The sequence below is a fragment of the Lemur catta genome, chromosome 5, assembly GCF_020740605.2.
Source record: "Lemur catta isolate mLemCat1 chromosome 5, mLemCat1.pri, whole genome shotgun sequence".
Taxonomy (NCBI): Eukaryota; Metazoa; Chordata; class Mammalia; order Primates; family Lemuridae; genus Lemur; species Lemur catta.
This window is the reverse complement of record NC_059132.1, coordinates 9,511,137-9,521,670: the sequence shown is the minus strand read 5'-3', so window position 1 is coordinate 9,521,670 and position 10,534 is coordinate 9,511,137. Positions and strand designations below refer to the sequence as shown.

The 10,534-nt window shown below is 38.9% G+C and overlaps 1 protein-coding gene across 1 annotated transcript in view; it reads right to left on the bottom strand.

The window, feature by feature from the left end:
- Window positions 1-4,411: 4,411 nt before the first annotated feature.
- Window positions 4,412-10,534, bottom strand: part of KCTD16 (potassium channel tetramerization domain containing 16) — a 228,322-nt gene continuing 222,199 nt past the window's right edge. Inside the window, exon 2 of the mRNA XM_045552661.1 lies at window positions 4,412-8,168. Coding sequence (XP_045408617.1) covers window positions 7,714-8,168 — 455 coding nt within the window. The 3' untranslated portion in view covers window positions 4,412-7,713. The remainder of the gene's footprint in view (window positions 8,169-10,534) is intronic.

The window sequence follows — 10,534 nt, the reverse complement described above, 5'->3', positions numbered from 1 at the left end:
CAGTGACCTATACATGGTATGCACTCAATAAATACTTGCTAAATGCATGCGTGAATAAACAAATGAATGACTGATTTAAACTTTCTGGGTCCTTAGTTTTCCTTGTATAAAAATGGGGTTAGAATAATGTAGTCTTTATTCTATCACTGGGGTATTTGTATGATAAATTACCATAAAAATGTCAAATTATTTGAGACATATATGTGCTTTATGTCCTAACAAAGTCAGGACATACAAAGTAAATAATAAGGCTCTGTAGACAGAGCTTGTGCTTAGACTTGTCATGTCTGAAAACAAGGGAGTGGGAATATGGGAAACATATTTTCTAAGATCTAAGTGCTTATCTTTAGTGAGGGGTTATTCAACCCAGAGAAACAAAGTACATGATGAGCAGTTAAAGACCATGAAGTCACTGGCCTGCTCTAAACACTTTCTCCTTGCTCTTTTGCGAGCACCCTGATGTCTACTGTTGATCAGCTTGGAAAACATCTTTAACAGGGTCATGCAAACCGAAAAGGCCCCCAAAGTGCTTCACAGCAAACACATTTAGCTGTTATAAGGTTGACAACTTCACTGAAGTATAATTTTTCTGAGACAGAAAGACTAAAGCAGAAGACAGACACCTAAACCACAGGCCTGCCTCATCACTACCAGAACCCTGGAAAAGGTTCCATATCTCTCTATAAATCTAAGCTTTCACATCTATATAAAAGAGACAATTGTATCTAGCTTCAAATAAACCCTATAAACATTTAAACTGGTGCTAATTTTTATTGTTCTATTATATCGTATCTCTTGACCCGGAAGTCTTTCTGTACATGGTACAGAAATTATGGAAACTTAAACTAATCTTTAATTCAGAGTTTCTCAACTTAAGCACAGTTGACATCTTGGGATGCATACTTTTTCGTTGAGGGGGATTGTAGGATCTGTAGCAGCATCTCTGGCCTCTACCCATGAAGTGTCAGTAGCACACCTCAAGTCATGACAATCAAAAGTGTCTCCAGGCTTTGCCAAAAGACTCTTTGAGTGCAAAACCACCCCTGGTTGAGAACCACTGTTTTAAATGCACATAACTCACACACATCAGACAAGAGAGTTTCTTGAAATTGTTTCTGTCTATCTCTTACATAAACAGACAGATAAACCACTGACCACTGGCTGCAATTGAGAAAGACTGCTGATAAATAATATGAATTCTACATCTATTTTAGCTTTCAAAAATAAATTCCTTTTCTTTCTTTTTTTTTTTCAGTAAGATGCTATTCTTCACTATATGAATGAAAATGCCTTTTTTTTCTCCAGAAATCTGTATAGTTTGAATTTCACATCAGGAGACTGGCTTTACTTATCAATCTCAAAGACTGACACCAACAGGAAAGATGAACTATTGTGTTGAACTGAAAAATGGTTAAACTTTGTAACCAAAGACTTTTCCCATGCACTCAGATAGCACATCCATGGACATTAGCCACTGACCCAACATTAACCTAAAAATTGCTCATGGCCCTGTGGACACTCAAACACGCACACACCACACACACACACACACACACACACACACACACTGATGCAATTCAACAGCAACTCTCCTCCACTGCTTTGTTGAACATCAATTCTGCTTCCATTTGTGATGGATGGAGCCAAAGTTAGCAGAGAGAGAATCTGAAGTTGTGTTGATTTTTATTGTGCAAATGAAGGTAAATCAGCTAAAGGTCAGTTCTAAGAATAAACTGATAAGATGGAGGAGGTCCCTGGAGAAAGGGGACGATGAATAGGTGGCCTGCCAGTGCTTTCACAGGGCCTGTTAACAGGAGGGTTACCCCACCCTTCTCCAGGACAAGGCCTTGATAGTTGCTGGCCCAGGACACTTTTTAAAAAATCTTTATAAAGCTAAATTCCCTAAATAAAACAAAGATAACAGCCTGGGAACTTAAAAGTCTTTGCCCAATTAAGAACAAAATTTGTTCATAAACAAGAGGAACCGTTTTTAAAGGTTAGGAAGTTGGGGCAGAAAATAGATCCCACTCGGGAACTAGACAAAGGAGGGCAACAAACTGAATTAAATTTAACTTTGTTTTTTAAAGCTTGGCCAAATAATCTTAATTAGCTGCTCAAATTAATAAGTTTCATTAACCATTCTTCAATTTTCTTTGACAGTAACCTTTACTTAAATATTCACTCATGATCATGACTAGCATGTATTTAAGCCATCCCTTCTCTATTTCTTGTAACATGGAGATTTGGCATTTATTCTGTTATATGGATAGGATCGACTAGATCATTGAAACCCTCCAATTTTTTTCTTCTGTTTGAATAATTATAGTATGTCTATCTCCCTCCTGGTTAGTGCAACTGGAAAATTATAGAACATAGTTCTTTTTGTGTCATTACATATTGAATATGACCATTTTTAATTCATCCTCATTTCTTTCCTTTGCACTTATTCTAATATATGGGTTTTGTTCCAAGTTTTCAGTTAATATTAGGGTTCAGTATCTTCAATTATCTAAGACCTTCATAGTCCTGCTTGAGTCAAATTGGGCAAACTTAGCAGTTCAATGACTTAAGATTTTATGGAAGAAATATAGTGGAATTCAGCAATCATCCCATATTCATTTTGGTGACATAGTATTGCAGTTAATGGAACCACTTTTGGGGCCATATATATCATTAAATTATGGATTACTCTCAAGTTACTTGGACTCAAACCAAGTAAAAGCCAAGAAATGAACAGCTCTCTTTGGGAAAGATCATTGTTTTTATTCCTTGTTGAGTATCATTAGGATACATCTCATTGCAAGATGTGCTCCCATCTACCCAGAGATAAAACTATAATGATTCAGGCTTTCAGTTTGGCCACCCACACACACACACACACAATATGGGATGGGGGAGGGGTTATGGTTAACAGGCAAATGAAATGGCAAAGGGATCCTGAAAATCTACTATACCCTAGTCCTAGGATGTTCTTCTTTGGGCCTTTTCTCTTAAGATAATGAATAATGCATGCTTTTACTTATTTGTAGTGGGAAGAAAGCAAGAGGAAATGAGGAAGAGCTTTTAGGAAGCAAAGGAAATGTTGACTCATACTCCCAAAACAGCAGAGCTTCTCAAAGTAATATCTATAGACAATCCTCATCAAAATCATTAAAGATGCTAGCTCAAAATGCAGATTTCTTGGCCCTGCTTCATGTTTCTGAATCAGACTCTTTGAAGTTTGGGCGAAGGAATCTGCGTTTTTACAAACACCAGTGCTGCAAATGATTTGTGTGCCTAATGAATATTAAGAAATGCCGCTAAAAAGTTTGCAATGGAGATCACTGGGAAAAGAATCTCCATTTTGATGTATACAACAAGATGAGGAAAACAGACATTTCAAACAAATAAGCTCTGTGTTTGCATCACAAGTCTGTGATTATTAAAGTTTAAGGACTATTCTTTCAGCAGGGGTGGAGAGCAATAACCATTTCATCTAAAGCCAGAATGATGAAAGCGATATAAATCAAACTATTCCAGCAGGTTTCATTTGGTCTAATTTCTCTGCAGATATTAATCATTCTATAGTCTTGTACAAATGACATCTAACTCCATTGTAACTCAGAATGCTGAATGCTCACTCTGATTCTTTCTCTAGTGTGTTATTTTGATAATATAAAAGAAAATAAATAAATTGGAACAGTGGGCCATCAAGATTGCAAGACAACAACAATACCAAGACATTAAAGAGAGAAATGGCCCATGCTAAACCTATAATCCAGCATGCAAATTGGCAAAAACATTTATCTGCCACAGAGTCACCAGGGAGAAAAAATAAACTTTCTTCATTTTTCCTTTGAAAATTGCTATGTCAAGTGGAGATGACAAAGAATTTCTCCTAAAAGTTCACAGAACAATCTTATTAATTCTAGTAAAGATCATCTAGAAGACCAAGGTTAGTCAAATTCCACAGCATGGAATCTACTGGCAGAAAATACCACCATTCAAATACTCAAATCTACATTATAGTAGACAGAAATCTGGAAGGTTGAAATTGTAGCAAAGGAAAATGTATGAGAATCAAAGTTTGGCTTCCACTCTGAGAGCTAGTGACAAGTAATTTTGCAAAACACAATGTATGCCTTTTCTTTTTCTCACTGGAGCATGTTCTGCTTGGCACAGACAGAGATACTCTGAGAAGAATCTAAAGCCCAGGAACGCAAAAGTAATCCAGAAACACAAGCAGTGGTAATGCAGAGGGCCCAGAATGAGCAACACACCTGTGCCTACGGATAAAGCTTCCTCTGAATCACACAAGGCTAATTAAAACATGAAAAAGTCCATGTCAGCTCCCTTTAATAAATGTCACCCCGAAAAGAACTGGTTGAAATAGACATAACTGTGCAGGAATAAAGAGCAAAGGAAATGCTTATAATTTGTGCATTTTCCCCCTTTTATTTTAATTCACTATGCATGCATTTCCAGTAAGATAACTGTGCCATAATTACGAAGGACAACATCACTGCATATTTTGGAAGCCACTTCACTTTGTTGTTTTTATGACCACATCTCAGTGCAATTTTTCTTAGCAGGGGGAGGAGAGTGCACTACCATATGATCAAGAAGTTTTATGTTCCTGTCTTCCTCTTTTCTTGCTGGACATGGATCACTCCCCCTTTCTGATAGTAGGTCTTTATGTTTCTGACTTCAAGAGACCCACATATCCTTAGGGAATGATCTCCCCAAGCTCACTGGATTTTAGCATCATGCGATTTCCCAGGAGGCAATCTAAGTTGGGAATCTATATGTGATTCCCCATTCATTTGACCCATCTGATGCTATTAGTTTCTTTATAACAGCAATTTATGGCCCTTGTCATAACCAATGCTCAAGAAGCAAACCACATATATTGTTCTGTTCAGAATTGAACTAAAAATTCTAAAAACTATGTTAACTTCAGGGAAAGAGGCCTGATTCACGGTGATTGCCAGGGCTACTAGCGCATCTAATCCTGTAACTCAATTACTCAGACCTCATTTCCAACGTTGCAGGCAACCTGGACCTCACCTGATAACCCCACTCAAACTAGGACTGAAGATTTCCATGTGCCTGATGCCTCCATAGAGTCTTTTATTGACCAGGTCTGTATCTACCTCTATACCAACACCCACACAGATGAACAGCATGTTGTTGTCTTAGCTATTTGGACTTTTTACCATGGGGTGGGTGCCAGCCTAGAGCTGGCCCAGAATAAAAAAGCTGTTGTTGCAGTTGTTTTAAACAGATTTCCTACTCCTAGTTTTATTCACTAGGGGCATAAAGAATACCTGAGCAGAAAAATTTCATGACAAGTCAGGTGCTGAAGGAACAGTGTCATGAACACTTTTTTTTTTTGCAGTGTTTAATTTTCTGTTTAAAGTATGTAGTAGCAGTATTGGGTTGACTGCCAGCTCAATTCTCCAGTTCTTACTAGGGTGTCTCTCTATCTTGACACCATTATGGTCAGGTCTGAAATTTAAGGAACTTGGAACTTTGGCCATTTTAGTTAGACCCCAAACTCTTTCACAGCACTTTCAGTGGGACCACAATAGTCATTTGACCAAAGTGAGTTTGAAGATATTTTCCCCAAATTCAACTTCTCCTTGACCCATTAAGCTCTGTGATTCTTTGCAGGATCTTCTATCATTAGGATGATGGCATTTTGATGTACTATCAAGAAACATTGAAAAGAATGAAAACATATTGATAGGCTTTATAAACAAAGCTATGTTGTAGTTAAGATTGTATATCCACTAATATATTAATACAGAAAAGAACACCACTTAAATTTGTAAATTATAATTCTCTTGACAACTCAACTCCCCAAAGAAATTTTCTTTTTCGCTTATGTAAAACTTTAAACTTCATTCAAACCTTCATGACAAGAAAACATAGGCTAAGTCTGTCATCTGCATGTAAAGGCAGAAATTATAAAAATTCAGAATGATCTTCATAAACTAATGGACAATAATAACAGAAATCAAGACAGGCTCTCTCACATGATAAATGTGCGTCAATAAAAGATTTCAAAAGGAAGGAATCAGTCATTATCTTTTCTTCCTACAGACATCATCCCGTTGCCTTTATTACCTGTGATACACATACACACACGCACACACACACACACACAATAAAAAAATTAGAAGTGCTTGGCACACAATTAATAATTGACAAATTATTTTTTCAGTTGCCACTGAAATCCATGAGGAATGCTGAAAATAAAAACTGGTCTTTTAACCTTCATTTCGCACAAGTCTATGAAGGAGCTATTGATACAATTATAGAATACAGAGTCACATGGATGGATGGATGGCTATTAACAGGTTTTTTTTTTTTTGGCTGTGTCTATACCAGTCAAGTATGTCATCAAAAGAGATACTTTACAAAGCCAAAACCTTAACTTTGGAGCACCAGTTACCTGGTTGAGTTGTTACAGACTTCATTAAAATGACAGCTATAAATCCTAGTATGGACACAGCCAAACCCCAGAATCCCAAAAGCAAACAAAACTGGCTAGAAGCAAGTAACAGTATAGCATTGTGATTTAAAATTTTTATGAGAAATTATTAGGACATGTGTGAAATACAATTTCCTTTAAAACAAAAAAAATGCTAGACCCTCATTCAAGTACTGTGTGTTGTTCTTAGTTCCCCAACTATACAGGAATACGGGAACTTAATGTGGATTGTGTGGAAAGGCCACATCGCTAAAATGTGGGCAGTAAGAACTCTGCAAACATTGAGAGAAGGGCAAAAATTCAGTTCAGGGTAGAAAAGGCTGAGTGTAGGGTCATTTTTGTGGACATGAACTTTTTTTAAGACAAAGAACATTCGACTAGTTCTATGTATGCACCCTCTCCTGATGCAGACAAAGAGCAAAGCAGTAAAATGGAGCCTGAGGGTGTTAATTTTGAAATCAGGAAGACAATTTGTTGATAATAAGGGTTATTCAATGTTAGAAGGATGTTACTGAGGGCCTGGGAAAGCTTCCCAGAAGAGTTTTAGAAAGAGGCAGAGGCTCGTCTGTCGTAAGTGCTCTACGAGGTGCTGCCGGGAGCAGGCGCACAGCCCTTGGGATGTCCAGGCCCTGGCGTCGTGTGCACTGTGTGTATGTACATACTCAGTTGTGCTTGTGTTGCACAAATACTCATGCATACAGAGTCGATATAAACTGGCACATATAGAGTTGAATGAAAAGTCATATAAATCTGCCATTCCTCCCACTTACCCAATAAACACAAAGAAAAAGCAAAATTAAAATATCCCAAACATGTTGCCATTGGGCCAAATCTCTTTCTACCATATCCTCTTTTCAAAGGAGGGAGGTAGAAGAGGAGAGAAAAAAAAAACCCAGTTTGGGATAAATGATACCCAAGGCCTCTCAGCTACTCCTATGTAGCTGGCTTTCATTGTATAGAAGATATTTAGCACATGGGACCAAGTTAACAAACAAACATACGACAAAAAAAGATTTTCTTGTATTTCCACATCTAGAAAGAAATCTACCCTGTGGATTTATATGTTAAGGTGAACTAGGTAAAGTAGGCAGTAGTGTATCAATGGACTATTGTGTTCTAACAAATATGTTATCGTTAGTGGTGATTTTTTTTTCCTTTAAAATATGAATTTCTTTTAGGAGGTTTATTTCAAAATGGTGACTCATTTTTTTTTTCTTTTCCCACCCCCCAGCCCTCCCCTATAGATGATACTTCCGTAAAAGTTCAGATTGCCAAGGATGTTTTCTCTCGGGGAACCGATCTGGAATTTTGATCTTTAGGAAATCCTGGATGCATTTCTCCAGCTCCTCCTCAATGGAGAGCTTTTCTTTAACAGCTTTCTTTTTGCTGCTCATGTTTGACTCCCTGGAGCCAGAAGTCAGAGTCCGGAGCAGATCGCTTTTCCGCCGCATCTCTGACTGCTGGATCAGCTGGACGGGGCCCTTCTTGATGGGACGGTCCAGAGTCTGGATGTTGGTCTGACGTGTCACAGGCCCACAGATGACTGTCTCCTGGGGAGAGCTGGCCTCCGACTGGCTGTCGCAGCTGGAGGTGGAGAGGTCATTGCAGGACGTGCCGCTCTCCCCTTCTTTGTCACCCTTGCCGTTCTTGCAGCAGCAATCGCAGTGCGAGGATGACCACCTGGAAGGCTCACCTGCAAGGGAAGCACAGGATCCCAGGGATTAATGGCAGCCAGCTCAGCGTGCAGCAGCAACACAGCACTCGAACACACGCAAACAAGCACCACAGAACAATGCTTTTAGACGAACTGGGGTGGCACACAGCTTGGGCTGCAAAATGAGCACCCCAAAGTGAAGTCCACTGAAGGAAGGAAATGAATAATGGTATGCTGTGTAAGAATAAATATAGTATAATGCTTAAGCCCATAGGCACTGGAGTCAGGAATACCCAGCTACACCATTTATTAAACTTGTTACCTTGGTAGGTCCCTTAAATTTTCAAAGCTTCAGTTTCCTCACCTGTGGGAATTTCCTACAACCTAGAGTTATAGGGAGGATTTAGATACATCAAGTGAAATTCTTAATGCCATATGAGACACACAGTAAGCACTCAATAAATGCTCGCCAATTTCCCATGGCTGATGTTGAACCTGAATCCAAAGCTCCATGTGATAGTAGTCAGATACTATAGGGGGAGGTTATCAGAGTGGAATGACAGCGACCAGTAAAGGAGGGCTGACCCTGTGCATGCTCCCATCTGACCTCTATGCACCTAGCATCGTGATGGTCCTCATGATAACTCTACAAACTCATTTGCTCCACTTTCGGCTTCCATACAAGGAAACTAAGACTCCTCCAGGGTTTAGGAAACTTGCCACCATTTGCACAATTGGGAGGTGGCAGAGAAGGGATTTGAATATAGATCTCCCAAATGCCAAAACCATGGCAATTGACAATTTTATACAATTTCTTGTCAGTAAAATTCCTGCTTCCACTTCAAAATAATGTTCAAGCTTTACCTTCCCTCTGAAGTTCCTGTTTACCTCTTCTCAGAAGTATTTGCTTTTCCCCCACTCTGAGTTATGGTTATATTTTGTAAGTCCATCTATTATGCACATATCACATTATAATATAAGTCTTTTTTACTTTATGCATCTCATCTACTAGACCATGAGCTCCTTAATGGGCACATAGTGAAGTATCCATTGTTGTAATCCCAGCAAATGGCCCAGGGAACAATGTAGAAATTCAACAAAAGACTGTATCCTGACAATAACTTTTATGTATCTGGATCCAGCCATGCCTGAAGCTAGTGTTGTCAGTGGGCTTTTCAGTTATATGATACACTAAGTTCCCTTTTATTTTTAAGCCAGTGTGAGTCCCTGTCCCCCCATTCCCCTAAGGCTTGTCTCATAATACTACATTCAGCAATTCAGAGGCAGAGAAGTTTTTCAGGTACACAGTTAGTGGATCCATGCACTAGAAAAATCCACAATCATGGCACAAAGCAACTTCCTAAACCTAAGTCACTGTACCCAATCTCCCACCCTGTGAACAGCCACAGTCTTCCTAGAGTCACAAACTTAATACTATTTACTGATTATATATAATGCGCTGGGCACTTCATATAGTTCTTTGCACTTAAGCCATAAAAGATAAAGGTAAACAAATTCCTTTTATGACACTGATATCAAGATAAGGATAATGTAGTATCTTTATAAAGGAGATTCAGTTTTAATTTATACAGTCTCTTACTCTCATAAATAATAGGGCACATTATAACAGGATCCTACTCTATTGCCATTTCTAATATGATCAAAATTAAAAAAACTTAGAATGGAAAGTATTAGGAAAATTATGTCCTGTCTTCTTGTATAACGTTTGTCCTTTACATCTGCAGTCCCTAGCCCCCGGACCTCAGACTGGTACCAGTCTGTGACCTGTTAAGAACCAGGCCATACAGCAGGAGCTGAGTGACAGGCAATTGAGCTAAGCTTCCTCTGTATCTACAGCCGCTCCCCATCGCTCACATCACCGCCTGAGCTCCGCCTCCTGTCAGATCGGCTGCAGCATTAGATTCTCACAGGAACGCAAACCCTCCTGTAAACTGTGCATGCGAGGGATCTAGGCTGCGGCTCCTTATGAGAATCTAATGCCTGATGGTCTGACGTGGAGCTGAAGTGATAGTAGCGCTGGGGAGCGGCTGCAAATACAGATTATCATCAGCAGAGAGGTTAACAGTGTAGTAATAATAGAAATAAGGTGCACAGTAAATGCAAAACATTTGAATCATCCCCAAACCATCCCCCTCCCCCATCTGTGGAAACGTCTTCCATGAAACCACTCCCTGGTGGCCAAAAGGTTGCAGACCGCTGCTTTTCATATTAAATGATTTAACATTCATAGCAACTTAATATAATTTTTTCCAGAGGGATTAAAAATAAAATTCCTGCAAATCACAACTCCAGAAGCATCTCTAACTTATGCCACTTCCTAAAATGTGACTGAGTAATCATTGTATTTATACAGCCATTAGATTAAACGCAACAATCCAATTAGC